The sequence below is a fragment of the Pelophylax lessonae genome, assembly GCF_965119305.1.
Source record: "Pelophylax lessonae genome assembly, chromosome: 9".
Classification (NCBI taxonomy): domain Eukaryota; kingdom Metazoa; phylum Chordata; class Amphibia; order Anura; family Ranidae; genus Pelophylax; species Pelophylax lessonae.
This window is the reverse complement of record NC_138776.1, coordinates 262,588,718-262,608,902: the sequence shown is the minus strand read 5'-3', so window position 1 is coordinate 262,608,902 and position 20,185 is coordinate 262,588,718. Positions and strand designations below refer to the sequence as shown.

Here is a 20,185-nt window from a genome sequence, read left to right as displayed (position 1 = left end):
GCCTCATTAGTGCCCTTCAGTGCCGCCTCGTTAGTGCCCTTCAGTGCCGCCTCGCTGGTGCCCTTCAGTGCCGCCTTGTTAGTGCCCATCAGTGCCGCCTTGTTAGTGCCCATCAGTGCCGCCTCATTAGTGCCCATCAGTGCCACCTCAATAGTGCCCTTCAGTGCCGACTTCTTAGTGCCCATCAGTGCCGCCTTGTTAGTGCCCAATTGCCCATCAGTGCTGCCTTGTTAGTGCCCATAAGTGCCGCCTTGTTAGTACCCATCAGTGCTGCCTCGTTAGTGCCCTTCAGTGCCACCTCGATAGTGCCCTTCAGTGCCGCCTTGTTAGTGCCCATCAGTGCTGCCTTGTGAGTGCCCATCAGTGCCGCCTTGTTAGTGCCCATCATTGCCGCCTCGTTTGTGCCCATCAGTGCCGCCTTGTTAGTGCCCATCAGTGCCGCCTCATTAGTGCCCTTCAGTGCCACCTCGTTAATGCCATTCAGTGCCGCCTCGTTAGTGCCCATCAGTTCCATCTCATTAGTGCCTATCAGTGCAGCTTATCAGTGCTGCCTCGTTAGTGCCCATCAGTGCTGCCTCGTTAGTGCCCTTCAGTGCCGCCTCGTTAGTGCCCATCAGTGCCGCCTCGTTAGTGCCCATCAGTGCCGCCTCTGTAGTGCCCAACAGTGCCGCCTCTGTAGTGCCCAACAGTGCTGCCTCTTTAGTGCCCATCAGTGCCGCCTCATTCATACCCAACAGTGTCTCCTCATCAGTCCACATCAGTAAAGAAAAAAAAAAAAGACTTATTACGTTTTACAACAGAAACTAAGAAAAAGGATTTTCTTTCCAAATTTTCAGTCTTTTTTTGTTTATTAGCAGAATGGAAAAAAAAAAAACTCAGTGGTGATTAAATATCACCAAAAGAAAGCTCCATCTGTCTCGAAAATTGATAAAAATATCATGGGTACAGTGCTGCATGACCGCGCAATTGTCATTCAAAGTGTGACAGCGCTGAAAGCTGAGAATTGTCCTGGGCAGGAAGGGGGTGAAAGTGCCCGGTATTGAAGTGGTTAAAAAAAATGAATAAAATACCTATAAGCCTCATGCGAGCATGGAAAGACTATAATCTACAATAAGGTCCCAACGCAACTAGAAAGTCCCAGCCACCATGAGCTCTATTAGAAGTAAATTCCAGGCTTTTCCTTACACTCGGGGTAAGTACCATGAACCACCCTGATGATGTCACCTGCTAAACCCCGCTCTGTGCATTTCGTTGAATGACTTCATCAGGTTAAAGCAGGATGCAGCATGCCTACACTCCCGATGAAGTCCTTAAGAGAGCTCCTGATGAAGTCTTGAAGAGCTCCTGATGAAGTCCGTGTTGTGGTGTGATAATATTATGAATTGTTTTCTTTTGTCGGCTTCCTTTCCAGTTGGTAAGTTCTCCTTTCTTTCCAGGGACATCATAATGGAGAATCAGCCGCCCCTCACTTTACTGGGTAAGAGGACACTTGATTGTAAAGGGGAGAGCAGTACGGAGGGTCCACCTAGATCCCCCATCATCTGATAAACACATACACTAGATTACCAAAAGTATTGGGACGCCTGCCTTTACACGCACATGAACTTTAATGGCATCCCAGTCTTAGTCCGTAGGGTTCAATATTGAGTTGGCCCAACCTTAGCAGCTATAACAGCTTCAACTCTTCTGGGAAGGCTGTCCACAAGGTTTAGGAGTGTGTCTATGGAAATGTTTGACCATTCTTCCAGAAGCACATTTGTGAGGTCAGGCACTGATGTTGGTAGAGAAGGTCTGGCTCGCAGTTTCCACTCTAATTCATCCCAAAGGTGTTCTATCGGGTTTAGGTCAGTCAGGTTCCTCCACCCCAAACTCGCTCATCCATGTCTTTATGGACCCTGCTTTGTGCACTGGTGCGCAGTCATGTTGGAACAGGAAGGGGCCATCCGCAAACTCCTCCCACAAAGTTGGGAGCATGAATTTGTCCAAAATGTCTTGGCATGCTGAGACCTTAGGAGTTCCCTTCACTGGAACTAAGGGGCCTTGCTTTGTGCACTGGTCCAAATCATTTGGTGGAGGGGGGATTATGGTGTGGGGTTTTTTTTCTTTTCAGGGGTTGGGCTTGGCCCCTTAGTTCCAGTGAAGGAAACACTTAAGGCGTCAGCATACCAAGCATTTTTAGACAATTTCATGCTCCTAACTTTGTGGGAAGAGTTTGGGGATGGCCCCTTCCTGTTCCAAAATGACTGCACACCAGTGCACAAAGCAAGGTCCATAAAGATATCGGGGCCTTAAGAGTTCCCTTCACTGGAACTATGGGGCCAAGCCCAACCCCTGAAAAACAACCCAACACCATAATCCCCTCTACCAAATTGGACCAGTGCACAAAGCAAGGACCATAAAGACATGGATTAGCGAGTTTGGGGTGGAGGAACTTGATTGGCCTCAACCCGATAGAACCCCTTTGGGATGAATTAGAGCGGAGACTGTGAGCCAGGCCTTCTCATCCTGACCTCACAAATGCTCTTCTGGAAGAATGGTCAAGCATTCCCATAGACACTCCTAAACCTTGTGGACAGCTTTCCCAGAAGAGTTGAAGCTGTTATAGCTGCAAAGGGTGGGCCAACTCAATATTGAACCCTACGGACTAAGACTGGGATGCCATTAAAGTTCATGTGCGTGTAAAGGCAGGCGTCCCAATACTTTTGGTAATATAGTGTAGAAACAATGTATTCAGTCAGTGTGTGTGTTTCCTACAGATGGATCCAGTAATGGGAACCCACCAGAGAGATGTCCCCGTCCTCTGTATTCCCGGGATTCCACACCGGAAGATGATATCTACGCACACTGTGACCAGGTGGGTGGGACCAAGGCATAAAGAACATCTAAAGGGATGCCAGTAATGGCAGTTCCATATATTATTTTGGTGGAGGGGGGATTATGGTGTGGGGTTGTTTTTCAGGGGTTGGGCCTTGGCCCCTTAGTTCCAGTGAAGGGAACTCTTAAGGCATCAGCATACCAAGACATTTTGGACAATTTCAAGCTCTAAACTTTGTGGGAACAGTTTGGGGATGGCTCCTCCCTGTTCCAACATGACTGCGCACCAGTGCACAAAGCAAGGTCCATAAAGACATGGATGAGCAAGTTTGGGGTGGAGGAACTTGACTGGCCTGCGTGGAGTCGTAACCTCAACCTGATAGAACACCTTTGGGAAGAATTAGAGCAATCAGGTTGAGGTCGGCACTCCAGTCAAGTCAAGTTCCTCCACCCCAAGCTCGTTTATACATATCTTTATGGTCCTTGCTTTGTGCACTGGTCCAAATCATTTGGTGGAGGGGGGATTATGGTGTGGGGTTGTTTTTCAGGGGTTGGGCTTGGCCCTTTGGTTCCAGTAAAGGGAACTCCTAAGGTCTCAGCATGCCAAGACATTTGGGACAATTTCATGCTCCCAACTTTGTGGGAACGGTTTGGGGATGGCTCCTTCCTGTTCCAACATGACTGCGCAGTTCCATATATATATTTTTTTATCTAGGAACAGGTTACATGCAGCATGTTCATTCTGAGTTCCTCTGATGTTCAGATACAAAAGTAAAAAATGTATATGAGGTTTGCCACAAGACTTTAAGACGTGTAATTGGTCTCTATGGATCCATACAGGGTGGAGACCAGAGTGGTGTTAATCCAATTAAAGAAGAGATAAAAGAAGAAGATAACGAGGATGAGGAAGAAGTCATTCGGGTGAAAGTAAAAGAAGAAGAGATTCCAATAGAGATTGACACAGGTGAGAGAAAAGTGCTGCAGCAGTGCAGAGTATTTCAGGAGAGGAGAGTTATTGCGATGTATTGATATATAATGATTTCGGGATAGTGGGCTCCCTTCACAAAGCTGTATCTTACCACATTCGAGTATGAAGTAAGATGGGGGGGGGGGCCCTTTGGATCTGGTATGGGGTTTGAGGAGAGCCCCCCCCCCCCATGTCAAAAAAAAAAAGTGTGGGGTCCACTTCCCCAATCTATACCAGGCTTTTTGGGTCTGTTATGGATTTTGAGGGTAACCCCCACTCCAAAATTGAAAAAAAAAAACAGTGTGGGGTCCCCTTCCTCAATCTATACCAGGCCCTTTTGGGTCTGGTATGGGGTTTGAGGAGAATCCCCCATGCCAAAATAAAAAAAACAGTGTGGGGTCCCCTTCCCCAATCCATAGCAGGCCATTTTGGGTCTGGTATGGATTTTGAGGGGAACCCCAATGACAAAATGTAAAAAACAAAAAAAAACGGCATGAGGTCCCCTTCCCCAATCTATACAATGTCCTTTGGGTCTGGTATGGATATAGAGAGGAAGCCCCCCCACACCCAAAAAATAAATAAATAAAACGTGAGGTCCGCTACCCCAATCCATACCAGGCCCTATGGGTCTGGTATGGATTTGGAGGGTAAGCCCCCACCCCCCCAAAAAAAAAACGGCGTGGGGTCCCCTTCCCCAATCCATACCAGGCCCTTTGGGTCTGTTATGGATTTTGAGGGGAACCCCCATGCCAAAATTAAAAAAAAAAAAAAACGGCGTGGGGTCCCCTTCCCCAATCCATACCAGGCTTTTTGTGTCGGTTATAGATTTTGGGGGAAACCTCAATGCCAAAATTGAAAAAAAAAATGGCGTAGGGTCCCCTTCCCCAATCCATATCAGGCCCTTTGGGTCTGGTATGGATTTTGAGGGGAACCCCAATGCCAAAATGTAAAAAAAAAAATATCTTTGATTGTCTCTTCCAGCTGGTGGACTCTCTACTGGGACGTTCCCAGAGGGCTGCAATGTCACCAAAAGCGACCCAACAGATGAAGTCCCTGTTACCCACACACGCCCAGCTGCCTCTCCTTTCCCCTCCAATGCTGAGGAAGGTTCCCTGGACGGCCTCTCCGATGACCCTCAAACTGCAGACAAGGACAGCGCTAAGAAATGCCTCTGCTCTGTGTGCGGGAAACGTTTCAAGAGGAAGTTCGAGCTCGTCAACCACCTCAGGATCCACAGCGGCGAGAAGCCCTACGAGTGCCTGGACTGCGGGAGGCGTTTCACTCTTAAGTCGCACCTCGTCAAGCACAAGAAGGTGCACGCGGTCGACCGCCCATATCCGTGCCCCGAATGCGGCAAGGGCTTCACGAGGGAACTGGACCTTCTCAAACACCAGAAGATCCACACGGACGAGCGGCCCTTCCCCTGCCCCGAGTGCGGGAAGCGCTTCTTGTACAAGGAGCAGCTCACCCGCCACCTTCGAGTCCACACCGGAGAAAAGCCCTTTCCGTGTTCTGTGTGCGGTAAACGCTTTTCGAACACCACCAACCTCAGCGCCCACCAGGTGGTCCACACCGGGGAGAAGCCGTATCAGTGTTCCGAATGCGGGAAACACTTCACACATCAGTCCAATCTCATCAAGCACCGGGTGACCCACACCGGCCAGCAGCCGTACCCGTGCTCTGAGTGCGGGAGGAGTTTCTCTCGGAAAATATGGCTGGCCAACCATCTGCGGACTCATACAGGTGAGCAGCCGTTCTCCTGCCCGGAGTGCGGTCAACGCTTCGCCCAGAAGGCCTGGCTCATCATCCACCAGAGGACGCACACCGGCGAGCAGCCGCACGTGTGCTCCGAGTGCGGGAAGAGCTTCTCTCGCCGGTCCGGCCTTCTGTATCACAAAGTGGTCCACACCGGAGAGCAGCCCTTTGCCTGCTCCGAGTGCGGGAAAGCCTTTGCACGCAAAGCGCACCTCGTCAGCCACCAGCGGCTCCACACTGGAGAAAAACCGTTCTCCTGCCCCGTGTGTGGGAAGCTCTTCTCCCAAAATTCAAATCTATATTATCATCTGAGAGGTCATCATAAGTGACGCCTCAGGCAGTGCTGTATTTTGGCCTAGGCAGACAAGGCCCAGGCCTAGGGCGGCACTTTGCAGGGGGGCAGAAAAAAAGCCACCACCCCCCTCCACCTGAGACTCTATTGGCCACTGGTTGCTAGAGCCGTCGCTCTCACCTTCCCTATCTCTCTCTCACCCCCTCTCTCTCAACCCCCATCTCTCTCTCATCCCCCCTCTCTCTCTCACCCCCTCTCTCGTATCCCCCACTCTCTCTCTCTAATACCCTCTCTCTCTCTCATCCCCCTCTCTCTCTCTAACCCCCCTCTCTCTCATCCCCCGCTCTCTCTCACCCCCCCTCTCTCTCATCCCCCGCTCCCTCTCACCCCCTCTCTCTAATCCCCTCTCTCACCCCCCTCTCTCTCTCATACCCCTCTCTCACTCCCCCTCTCTCTCTCTCTCACCCCCCATCTCTCTCTGATTCCCCGCTCTCTCTCACCCCCCTCTCTCTCTCTCTCTCACCCCCCTCTCTCCCTCCCTCACCCCCCCCATCTCTCCCTCCCCCTCTTACCCCCCCCTCTCATGAGATCTCAGGGGTTCATGCTGGGACTTGTAGTCCTTCAATTGTGGAGGGGGTCACATCCATTAAAAAGGAAGGAGTGGGACGAATTTACATATGAGGGGGAGGGGGGCGTCCAATTTTAGTCTTGCCTAGGGCAGCACAAAACCAAAATACACCACTGGCCTCAGGAGGGAGACTGCAACCCCTAGAAATAAATACTGTTTTCTGGTTTTATCTACAACATCAGATCCAAATAAAGGGAGTTTGTCATTCCGATCCTTTCCTTCACTTTATCGTGTTTTATGTTATTAGAAAGCAGGAGGTTGTCTATATCTATTTATAAGAACACATTGCAGATATCCTACTTTATAACCAATAGGGTTTGGAGAAAAGGGCTTCCATGAGAAATTTGACTTGTTTTCCTCATCGAAGCCTATACTGTAAATCAGTGGTTGCTAATGAAGGGGGCCTCAACTGTGGTGCCTGACATAAAAAAAGGACCACACGCAATGTTCAGAACATGGGATGCTACAAACAAATGGTCTGTAGACATACTACAGGAGATGGTCAGAGACTGTTGATATGGCCCAGGTGTGGTTGAAGACCGAAGACATGCTGTAGGGCATGCAGTTGTGGATGGAGATCGGAGACATGCTGTAGGACACACAGGCAAGGTTGGAGACCAGGGACATGCTGTAGGACACACTGGACTGGTTGGAGACCAGAGACATGCTATAGGACACACAGGTGTGGTTGGAGACTAGGTAAATGTTGTAGGACACTTGGTTGACTGGAGACATGCTGTCGAACACAAGCATGGTTGGAGACTGGAGACATGCTGTAGATCACACAGGATTGGTTGGTCTAGGGAGATCTTGTAGGACACAAACATTTTTGAACAAGGACATGTTGTAGAACACACGTTTGGAGACCGGAGGCATGCTGTAGGACACAAAGGCAAGGTCAAGACTAGGGATGATCGAACGGTTCGGGTCGACCATCGGTTCGACCTGAACATTGACTGTTTGAAATTTGGCCGAATTCCGAACTTTTTGCTGAAAAGGTTCGGAATTTGGCTACCAGAACCGCCCCAAAATGCAATGGGACAGGAACTGGGCTTTAAAAGCCTGTGATTGGACCAGAACCATCAGTAAAAGCCAATTGAGGGGGCAGGAGGATGCTAGGAATGTGATTGGAGTGACTAGAGGGTCCAGAGGCCAATCATTAGTGAATACGCCCCCCAGTATATAAGATAGCCCCACCAAATCTCTAGCATTGTAATACAGGGACATGGAAGAGAGTGGAAGCAGTTCTGTTACTTCTGCTTCAAAAGTGTAATTTAGCAATTATTAGTGTGAGGAAAGAGATATCTAGTGTAGTTAGGGTACTATTTTCCACTATAGTTAGATTTAATAATCTAGTTTCTGTAGGGAAAGTGTTAAGTGTCAGGGTGACCATAGTGTAGTGTAGGGTTAACTGACTGTGACAGCTATGGCAGGGTGACAAAACCCTTCCATGTCAGGGTGACCACTATAGAGAAAAGATTGTTTCTCTTAGGACACTAATAGAACCGGGATATGGCTTCGCCCCTGTCACCCTGCTTTTTGCTGCAGGCGTTTATAGGGCTTTTTTGAGGACATGTTTGGAGTCAGGCATGACATCTGAACTTCTGTGTAGGGGTATATATACACACACACATGTATGTATATATACACATACACATATATAGGTGTGAAAGTAGCAGAAATCTATGCTTGCGCTAATTAAATAATTAACAGGCATATGGCTTCTCTGCTATAACACCTATATGTGTGTATGTGTATAAATACATATAAGTGTGTGTGTATATATACCCCTATACAGAAGTTCAGATGTTATGCCTGCCTCCAAAGACCCCCAAAAAATGTCCAAAAAAAAAAACGCCCTGCAAAAACACACCTGGTTGAAGACTAGGTAAATGCTGTAGGACACATGGTTGACTGGAGACATGCTGTCGAAAAACAAGCATGGTTGGAGACTGGGGACATGCTGTAGATCACACAGGATTGTTTGGTCTAGGGAAATGCTGTAGGACACAAACATTGTTGAACAAGGACATGTTGTAGGACTCACGGTTGGAGATCAGAGACATGCTGTAGGACACACAGTTGGGGTTAGAGACCTGAGGCATTCTGTAGGACACAAAGGCAAGGTTATAGACCAGAGAAATGCTTTTAGACACACAGGTGGGGTTGGAGACCAGGAAAATGCTGTAGAACACACAGACATGGTTGGAGAACCAAGACATACTGAAGGGCACACATGGGTGGTTGAAGAATGGAGACATGCTGTTGGTCACACAGGTTTGGTTAAAGACCAGAGACATGCTGTCGGACAAGCAGACATGATTGGAGACTGGAGATATGCTGTAGAACACACATGACTGGTTGGAGACTAGGGAAATGCTGTAGGACACAAGAATTGTTGGAGAACAGGGACATGCTGTTGAACACACAGTTGGGGTTGGAGATTGGAGACAAGTTCTAGGACACACTGGTTGGAGAGCGGAGACATGCTGTAGAATATACACGAGTGGTTGGAGCCCGGAGACATGCTGTAGGAGACACAGGTGTGTTTGGAGACCACATAAATGCTGTAGAAAACACAGTCCTAGTTGGAAAAAAAGGACAAGCTGTAGGACACACAGGGGTGGTTGGAGACTAGAACATGCTGTAGGACACACAGGAGTGGCTGGAGACGGGAGACATGATGTAGGACAGAAAGGGGTGGATGAAGACCAGAGACATGCTGTAGAACACATCCCTGGTTGGAGACCAGAGACATGCTGTAGGACACATAGCCATGGTTGCAGACTGGAGACATGCTGTAGGACACAAATCATGGTTGGAGACCAGAGACATGCTGTAGGACACATAGCCATGGTTGGAGACTGGAGACATGCTGTAGGACACAAATCAGGGTTGGAGACCAGAGACATGCTGTAGGAAACACAGGGGGTTGGAGACCAGAGACATGCTGTAGGAAACACAGGGGGTTGGAGACCAGAGACATGCTGTAGGACACATAGCCTTGGTTGGAGACCGGAGACATGCTGTAGAACACAAAGTCATGGTTGGAGACCAGAGACATGCCGTAGGACACATAGTCATGGTTGGAGACCAGAGACATGCTGTAGGACACATAGCCATGGTTGGAGACCAGAGACATGCTGTAGAACCCATCCCTGGTTGGAGACATGCTGTAGGACACATAGTCATGGTTGGAGACCGGAGACATGCTGTAGGACACATAGTCATGGTTGGAGACCAGAGACATGCTGTAGAACCCATCCCTGGTTGGAGACTTGAGACCTGCTGTAGGACACAGCCATGGTTGGAGACCGGAGACATGCTGTAGGACACATAGTCTTGGTTGAAGACTGGAGACATGCTGTAGGACACAGTCATGGTTGGAGACCGGAGACATGCTGTAGGACACATAGTCTTGGTTGAAGACTGGAGGCGTGCTGTAGGACACAGTCATGGTTGGAGACCGGAGACATGCTGTAGGACACATAGTCTTGGTTGAAGACTGGAGACATGCTGTAGGACACAGTCATGGTTGGAGACCGGAGACATGCTGTAGGACACATAGTCTTGGTTGAAGACTGGAGGCATGCTGTAGGACACACTGGTGTGGTTAGAGACATGTTGTAGGATACTCAGGGGTGGTTGGAGACCGGAGACATGCTGTAGGACACATAGTCATGATTGAAGACCAGAGACATGCTGTAGGACACATAGTCATGGATGGAGACCAGAGCCATGCTGTAGGACACATAGTCATGGTTGGAGACCAGAGCCATGCTGTAGGACACATAGTCATGGTTGGAGACCGGAGACATGCTGTAGGACATAAAGTCATGGTTGGAGACCAGAGACATGCTGTAGGACACATAGTCATGGATGGAGACCAGAGACATGCTGTAGGACACATAGTTATGGTTGGAGACCAGAGCCATGCTGTAGGACACATAGTCATGGTTGGAGACCAGAGACATGCTGTAGGACACATAGTCATGGTTGGAGACTGGAGACATGCTGTAGGACATAAAGTCATGGTTGGAGACCGGAGACATGCTGTAGGACACATAGTCGAGGTTGGAGACCAGAGCCATGCTGTAGGACACATAGTCATGGATGGAGACCAGAGACATGCTGTAGGACACATAGTCATGGTTGGAGACCAGAGCCATGCTGTAGGACACATAGTCATGGTTGGAGACCAGAGACATGCTGTAGGACACATAGTCATGGTTGGAGACCGGAGACATGCTGTAGGACATAAAGTCATGGTTGGAGACCGGAGACATGCTGTAGGACACATAGTCGAGGTTGGAGACCAGAGCCATGCTGTAGGACACATAGTAATGGTTGGAGACCAGAGACATGCTGTAGGACACCCAGTCATGGTTGGAGACCAGAGACATGCTGTAGGACACCCAGTCATGGTTGGAGACCAGAGACATGCTGTAGGACACACAGGGGTGGTTGGAGACCAGAGACATGCTGTAGGACACATAGTCATGGATGGAGACCAGAGACATGCTGTAGGAGACATAGTTATGGTTGGAGACCAGAGCCATGCTGTAGGACACATAGTCATGGTTGGAGACCAGAGCCATGCTGTAGGACACATAGTCATGGTTGGAGACCGGAGACATGCTGTAGGACATAAAGTCATGGTTGGAGACCGGAGACATGCTGTAGGACACATAGTCAAGGTTGGAGACCAGAGCCATGCTGTAGGACACATAGTAATGGTTGGAGACCAGAGACATGCTGTAGGACACCCAGTCATGGTTGGAGACCAGAGACATGCTGTAGGACACCCAGTCATGGTTGGAGACCAGAGACATGCTGTAGAAAAAAGTAGTGGTTCAAGACCAGACACATGCTGTAGGACACACAGGGGTGGTTGGAGACCAGAGACATGCTGTAGGACACATAGTCATGGTTGGAGACCGGAGACATGCTGTAGGACACATAGTCATGGTTGGAGACCAGAGAAATGCTGTAGGACACATAGTCATAGATGGAGACCAGAGACATGCTGTAGGACACATAGTCATGGTTGGAGACCAGAGCCATGCTGTAGGACACATAGTCATGGTTGGAGACCAGATACATGCTGTTGGACACATAGTCATGGATGGAGACCAGAGACATGCTGAAGGACACATAGTCATGGTGGGAGACCAGAGACATGCTGTAGGACACATAGTCATGGTTGGAGACCAGAGACATACTGTAGGACACATAGTCATGGATGGAGACCAGAGACATGCTGTAGGACACATAGTCATGGATGGAGACCAGAGACATGCTGTAGGACACATAGTCATGGTTGGAGACCAGAGCCATGCTGTAGGACACACAGGTGTGGTTAGAGACGGGAGACATGCTGTAGGACAGACACAGGTGTGGTTAGAGACCGGAGACATGTTGTAGGACACACAGGTGTGGTTAGAGACATGTTGTAGGATACTCAGGGGTGGTTGGAGACCGGAGACATGCTGTAGGACACATAGTCATGATTGAAGACCAGAGACATGCTGTAGGACACATAGTCATGGATGGAGACCAGGGCCATGCTGAAGGACACATAGTCATGGTTGGAGACCGGAGACATGCTGTAGGACACATAGTCATGGTTGGAGACCAGAGACATGCTGTAGGACACATAGTCATGGATGGAGACCAGAGACATGCTGTAGGACACATAGTCATGATTGAAGACCAGGGCCATGTTGTAGGACACATAGTCATGGTTGGAGACCAGAGACATGCTGTAGGACACATAGTCATAGATGGAGACCAGAGCCATGCTGTAGGACACATAGTCATGGATGGAGACCAGAGCCATGCTGTAGGACACATAGTCATGGTTGGAGACCAGAGCCATGCTGTAGGACACATAGTCATGGATGGAGACCAGAGATATGCTGTAGGACACATAGTCATGGTTGGAGACCAGAGCCATGCTGTAGGACACATAGTCATGGTTGGAGACCAGAGCCATGCTGTAGGACACATAGTCATGGTTGGAGACCAGAGACATGCTGTAGGACGCATAGTCATGGTTGGAGACCAGAGCCATGCTGTAGGACACATAGTCATGGTTGGAGACCAGAGCCATGCTGTAGGACACATAGTCATGGATGGAGACCAGGGCCATGCTGAAGGACACATAGTCATGGTTGGAGACCGGAGACATGCTGTAGTACACATAGTCTTGGATGGAGACCAGAGATATGCTGTAGGACACATAGGGGTGGTTGGAGGCTGGAGACATGTTGTAGGACACACAGGGGTGGTTGGAGGCTGGAGACATGTTGTAGGACACATAGTCATGGTTGGAGATCGGAGACATGCTGTAGGACACATAGGGGTGGTTGGAGGCTGGAGACATGCTGTAGGACACACAGGGGTGGTTGGAGACAGGAGACATGTTGTAGGACACACAGGGGTGGTTGGAGATCGGAGACATGCTGTAGGACACATAGGGGTGGTTGGAGATTGGAGACATGCTGTAGGACACATAGTCATGGTTGGAGACCAGGCCCATGCTCCAGGTGGTAGATAGAGTTCACAGGAGGGCCTGGGAGGAATGAGTAATAAGAGTGGGAATTTTGTCCTTTAGGAAGGACTTCTGTATGGCCGATATCAGAGACTTGTGAAGGAAGGAGAGAGTATTGTGGGAGCAGAAGGTGAAGACTGATCCAAGTAAGCAATGGGGGAGCGATACAGAAAGTTGAGGAAAATGGTGTCAGGACTGATGAATCCAGGATGAAACCCCGAAGAATAAAAAAGAGAATGAATCCCAATTTGTGTAAATAAAGTTTTACGCTAAACGAATACATATTATACCATAAATACAAAATGTATACATAATGTGCGAAAATAGAACGCTTAAGACAATAAATCCATATGTGAATTATCCAAATGTCCAAAAAATCCATACTGTCCACTCTTAGGGGTTATCCAGTTAGATACGTGATCGAGACGCCACCACATGGGAAGACGTCAGTTGTGCCGAAATGCATAGGGCGGAGCGGCGCGCTGACGTAATTGCGTAAACCGGAAGTAAAAACGCTTTACTGGTCGGCAGTGAGGTTTTTCTTCTTGTGAGTGCAAACATCGGAAGACGTCAGTTGTGACGAAATGTATAGGGCGGAGCGGCACACTGACGTCATTGCGTAAACTGGATGTAAAAACGCCAGTCGGTCGGCAGTGAGGTTTTTCTTCTTGTGAGTGCAATTTTAAAGCATTAATAAATGTTTTTTATAAGGGTTTTATGAGGTATGCTTTCTGGTGCTGATTAGAAGGTGAGGTGAGGAGGATTTACCATTGAATATCGCCATAGGAAGTGATGTGGCCTGGAGGATGATTACCAGCCGTGACTGACCTCTCTAGTTAGAGGGTCCTCCATTTTTTGATTAGCTTATATTTGTACCCTCAGTTGGCCCGTAAAGCGTTTTTTACTTCCGGCTTACGTGATGACGTCAGCGCGCCACTCCGCCCTACGCGTTTTGTCACAACTGACGTCTTCTGGGGCTTTTTCGGAGGTGGTGGAGGAGCGTTGATTACTTATCTTCATATGGGACTTTGACTGGATAGCCCCGAAGAGTGGACACTTTTCACACTTGGATTATTCACATTATATTATATTTTCACACATTAATGAATCATTTTATTTATTTTTATTATTTCTTTTATTATTTTTATTTTAGCACCACACTTTATTTACACAAAGTTCTAATACTATGAAAGATATCTCAGAGTGTTTACATATCAGCACAGTTTACTTTCTTCCATTCTGCAATCAATCCCAATAACCAGAAAATCCATCGATGAGAAGAGGAAGAATCCTCACTACGGGGGCTGGAATGAGAGCTTCGGAAGAGTTCAGTAGGAGGAGATCCCATCCTACCCGCTGTCCCCATTATGAGGGGTTCTCACCATCCCTGCTGTCCTCATTATGAGGGGTTCTCACCAGCTGATCATGTGACTCTGTGTTATTATCAGTAAATGAAGATGATTGGATATCTCCTGAGCCCTGAGCTGTGATTGGTTGGATTGATCTTCCCCAGTCAGTAGTATAAGTAATGTGACATGGCGGTGATCGGTGTATACAGATATAATGGAGTGTACAGAGGGGGGTGGGTTCGGTTTCTCCTCTCGGTTCTCTCTGTAAGAAATGTCGCTGTTTTGGGCTACACAAATATGGCCGCCGCCGTCTCCGGCCGTAAGCGATAGGTGTGCGTACCGTGCGTGCTGCATTCCGCTCCCTCCGCGGCCATATTGAAGTCTGGCAAATGCCTTTCCCCAGTGGAAGTAGGTGGGGGGACTTCCGGGGGCGGGACAATGGCGGCCTATAGACAGGAGAGAAGTTCCAGGTCTGTATGAGAGATCCTCCAACCTTTATCATCCTTCTATAGAGACTGACAGGGGGGATCTGCACCTCCCCCACCCTGACACCCCAACAGTGTCTGCACCTCCCCCACCCTGACACCCCAACAGTGTCTGCACCTCCCCCACCCTGACACCCCAACAGTGTCTGCACCTCCCCCACCCTGTGTGTGACACCCCCACAGTGTCTGCACCTCCCCCACCCTGTGTGTGACACCCCCACAGGGTCTGCACCTCCCCCACCCTGTGTGTGACACCCCCACAGTGTCTGCACCTCCCCCACCCTGTGTGTGACACCCCCACAGGGTCTGCACCTCCCCCACCCTGTGTGTGACACCCCCACAGGGTCTGCACCTCCCCCACCCTGTGTGTGACACCCCAACAGTGTCTGCACCTCCCCCACCCTGTGTGTGACACCCCAACAGTGTCTGCACCTCCCCCACCCTGTGTGTGACACCCCCACAGGGTCAGCACCTCCCCCACCCTGTGTGTGACACCCCCACAGTGTCTGCACCTCCCCCACCCTGTGTGTGACACCCCCACAGTGTCTGCACCTCCCCCACCCTGTGTGTGACACCCCAACAGTGTCTGCACCTCCCCCACCCTGTGTGTGACACCCCCACAGTGTCTGCACCTCCCCCACCCTGTGTGTGACACCCCCACAGTGTCTGCACCTCCCCCACCCTGTGTGTGACACCCCCACAGTGTCTGCACCTCCCCCACCCTGTGTGTGACACCCCAACAGTGTCTGCACCTCCCCCACCCTGTGTGTGACACCCCAACAGTGTCTGCACCTCCCCCACCCTGTGTGTGACACCCCTACAGTGTCTGCACCTCCCCCACCCTGTGTGTGACACCCCTACAGTGTCTGCACCTCCCCCACCCTGTGTGTGACACCCCCACAGGGTCAGCACCTCCCCCACCCTGTGTGTGACACCCCCACAGTGTCTGCACCTCCCCCACCCTGTGTGTGACACCCCAACAGTGTCTGCACCTCCCCCACCCTGTGTGTGACACCCCAACAGTGTCTGCACCTCCCCCACCCTGTGTGTGACACCCCAACAGTGTCTGCACCTCCCCCACCCTGTGTGTGACACCCCAACAGTGTCTGCACCTCCCCCACCCTGTGTGTGACACCCCAACAGTGTCTGCACCTCCCCCACCCTGTGTGTGACACCCCAACAGTGTCTGCACCTCCCCCACCCTGTGTGTGACCCCCCAACAGGGTCTGCACCTCCCCCACCCTGTGTGTGACACCCCTACAGTGTCTGCACCTCCCCCACCTTGTGTGTGACACCCCCACAGTGTCTGCACCTCCCCCACCCTGTGTGTGACACCCCCACAGTGTCTGCACCTCCCCCACCCTGTGTGTGACACCCCTACAGGGTCTGCACCTCCCCCACCCTGTGTGTGACACCCCAACAGTGTCTGCACCTCCCCCACCCTGTGTGTGACACCCCCACAGTGTCTGCACCTCCCCCACCTGGTGTGTGACACCCCACAGTGTCTGCACCTCCCCCACCCTGTGTGTGACACCCCAACAGTGTCTGCACCTCCCCCACCCTGTGTGTGACACCCCTACAGGGTCTGCACCTCCCCCACCCTGTGTGTGACACCCCTACAGGGTCTGCACCTCCCCCACCCAGTGTGTGACACCCCCACAGTGTCTGCACCTCCCCCACCCTGTGTGTGACACCCCAACAGTGTCTGCCCCTCCCCCACCCTGTGTGTGACACCCCCACAGTGTCTGCACCTCCCCCACCCTGTGTGTGACACCCCACAGTGTCTGCACCTCCCCCACCCTGTGTGTGACACCCCAACAGAGTCTGCACCTCCCCCACCCTGTGTGTGACACCCCTACAGTGTCTGCACCTCCCCCCACCCTGTGTGTGACACCCCTACAGCGTCTGCACCTCCCCCACCCTGTGTGTGACACCCCAACAGTGTCTGCACCTCCCCCACCCTGTGTGTGACACCCCTACAGGGTCAGCACCTCCCCCACCCTGTGTGTGACACCCCAACAGTGTCTGCACCTCCCCCACCCTGTGTGTGACACCCCCACAGTGTCTGCACCTCCCCCACCTTGTGTGTGACACCCCCACAGTGTCTGCACCTCCCCCACCCTGTGTGTGACACCCCCACAGTGTCTGCACCTCCCTCACCCTGTGTGTGACACCCCTACAGTGTCTGCACCTCCCCCACCCTGTGTGTGACACCCCAACAGTGTCTGCACCTCCCCCACCCTGTGTGTGACACCCCTACAGTGTCTGCACCTCCCCCACCCTGTGTGTGACACCCCCACAGTGTCTGCACCTCCCCCACCTTGTGTGTGACACCCCTACAGTGTCTGCACCTCCCCCACCCTGTGTGTGACACCCCCACAGTGTCTGCACCTCCCCCACCCTGTGTGTGACACCCCTACAGGGTCAGCACCTCCCCCACCCTGTGTGTGACACCCCAACAGTGTCTGCACCTCCCCCACCCTGTGTGTGACACCCCTACAGCGTCTGCACCTCCCCCCACCCTGTGTGTGACACCCCTACAGCGTCTGCACCTCCCCCACCCTGTGTGTGACACCCCAACAGTGTCTGCACCTCCCCCACCCTGTGTGTGACACCCCTACAGGGTCAGCACCTCCCCCACCCTGTGTGTGACACCCCAACAGTGTCTGCACCTCCCCCACCCTGTGTGTGACACCCCTACAGGGTCAGCACCTCCCCCACCCTGTGTGTGACACCCCAACAGTGTCTGCACCTCCCCCACCCTGTGTGTGACACCCCCACAGTGTCTGCACCTCCCCCACCTTGTGTGTGACACCCCCACAGTGTCTGCACCTCCCCCACCCTGTGTGTGACACCCCCACAGTGTCTGCACCTCCCTCACCCTGTGTGTGACACCCCCACAGTGTCTGCACCTCCCCCACCCTGTGTGTGACACTCCCACAGTGTCTGCACCTCCCCCACCCTGTGTGTGACACCCCCACAGTGTCTGCACCTCCCCCACCCTGTGTGTGACACTCCCACAGTGTCTGCACCTCCCCCACCCTGTGTGTGACACCCCCACAGTGTCTGCACCTCCCCCACCCTGTGTGTGACACCCCCACAGTGTCTGCACCTCCCCCACCCTGTGTGTGACACTCCCACAGTGTCTGCACCTCCCCCACCCTGTGTGTGACACCCCCACAGTGTCTGCACCTCCCCCACCCTGTGTGTGACACCCCTACAGTGTCTGCACCTCCCCCCACCCTGTGTGTGACACCCCTACAGCGTCTGCACCTCCCCCACCCTGTGTGTGACACCCCAACAGTGTCTGCACCTCCCCCACCCTGTGTGTGACACCCCCAACAGTGTCTGCACCTCCCCCACCCTGTGTGTGACACCCCTACAGGGTCAGCACCTCCCCCACCCTGTGTGTGACACCCCAACAGTGTCTGCACCTCCCCCACCCTGTGTGTGACACCCCTACAGGGTCAGCACCTCCCCCACCCTGTGTGTGACACCCCCACAGTGTCTGCACCTCCCCCACCCTGTGTGTGACACCCCTACAGGGTCAGCACCTCCCCCACCCTGTGTGTGACACCCCTACAGTGTCTGCACCTCCCCCACCCTGTGTGTGACACCCCCACAGTGTCTGCACCTCCCCCACCCTGTGTGTGACACCCCAACAGTGTCTGCACCTCCCCCACCCTGTGTGTGACACCCCTACAGTGTCTGCACCTCCCCCACCCTGTGTGTGACCCCCCCAACAGGGTCTGCACCTCCCCCACCCTGTGTGTGACACCCCCACAGTGTCTGCACCTCCCCCACCCTGTGTGTGACACCCCCACAGTGTCTGCACCTCCCCCACCCTGTGTGTGACACCCCAACAGTGTCTGCACCTCCCCCACCCTGTGTGTGACACCCCAACAGTGTCTGCACCTCCCCCACCCTGTGTGTGACACCCCAACAGTGTCTGCACCTCCCCCACCCTGACACCCCAACAGTGTCTGCACCTCCCCCACCCTGTGTGTGACACCCCCACAGGGTCTGCACCTCCCCCACCCTGTGTGTGACACCCCAACAGTGTCTGCACCTCCCCCACCCTGTGTGTGACACCCCTACAGTGTCTGCACCTCCCCCACCCTGTGTGTGACACCCCAACAGTGTCTGCACCTCCCCCACCCTGTGTGTGACCCCCCCACAGTGTCTGATCCTCCCCCACCTGACACCCCACAGGGTCTGCACCTCCCCCACCCTGTGTGTGACACCCCAACAGGGTCTGCACCTCCCCCACCCTGTGTGTGACACCCCTACAGTGTCTGCACCTCCCCCACCCTATGTGTGACACCCCTACAGTGTCTGCACCTCCCCCACCCTGTGTGTGACACCCCCACAGTGTCTGCACCTCCCCCACCCTGTGTGTGACCCCCCAACAGGGTCTGCACCTCCCCCACCCTGTGTGTGACACCCCTACAGTGTCTGCACCTCCCCCACCTTGTGTGTGACACCCCCACAGTGTCTGCACCTCCCCCACCCTGTGTGTGACACCCCCACAGTGTCTGCACCTCCCCCACCCTGTGTGTGACACCCCTACAGGGTCTGCACCTCCCCCACCCTGTGTGTGACACCCCAACAGTGTCTGCACCTCCCCCACCCTGTGTGTGACACCCCCACAGTGTCTGCACCTCCCCCACCTGGTGTGTGACACCCCACAGTGTCTGCACCTCCCCCACCCTGTGTGTGACACCCCAACAGTGTCTGCACCTCCCCCACCCTGTGTGTGACACCCCTACAGGGTCTGCACCTCCCCCACCCTGTGTGTGACACCCCTACAGGGTCTGCACCTCCCCCACCCAGTGTGTGACACCCCCACAGTGTCTGCACCTCCCCCACCCTGTGTGTGACACCCCAACAGTGTCTGCCCCTCCCCCACCCTGTGTGTGACACCCCCACAGTGTCTGCACCTCCCCCACCCTGTGTGTGACACCCCCACAGTGTCTGCACCTCCCCCACCCTGTGTGTGACACCCCAACAGTGTCTGCACCTCCCCCACCCTGTGTGTGACACCCCAACAGTGTCTGCACCTCCCCCACCCTGACACCCCAACAGTGTCTGCACCTCCCCCACCCTGTGTGTGACACCCCCACAGGGTCTGCACCTCCCCCACCCTGTGTGTGACACCCCAACAGTGTCTGCACCTCCCCCACCCTGTGTGTGACACCCCTACAGTGTCTGCACCTCCCCCACCCTGTGTGTGACACCCCAACAGTGTCTGCACCTCCCCCACCCTGTGTGTGACCCCCCCACAGTGTCTGATCCTCCCCCACCTGACACCCCACAGGGTCTGCACCTCCCCCACCCTGTGT

The 20,185-nt window shown here is 52.8% G+C and overlaps 1 protein-coding gene across 1 annotated transcript; it reads left to right on the top strand.

The window, feature by feature from the left end:
• Positions 1-1,146: 1,146 nt before the first annotated feature.
• LOC309564424 (uncharacterized protein) lies at positions 1,147-6,667 on the top strand (the record flags this gene model as incomplete). Its single annotated transcript, XM_082269054.1, has 5 exons — positions 1,147-1,192; positions 2,757-2,854; positions 3,655-3,778; positions 4,763-5,876; positions 6,583-6,667. 4 exons carry the CDS (start codon positions 1,147-1,149, stop codon positions 5,863-5,865), a joined length of 1,371 nt encoding a protein of 456 aa, XP_082125180.1. The 3' UTR covers positions 5,866-5,876; positions 6,583-6,667.
• Positions 6,668-20,185: the final 13,518 nt, after the last annotated feature.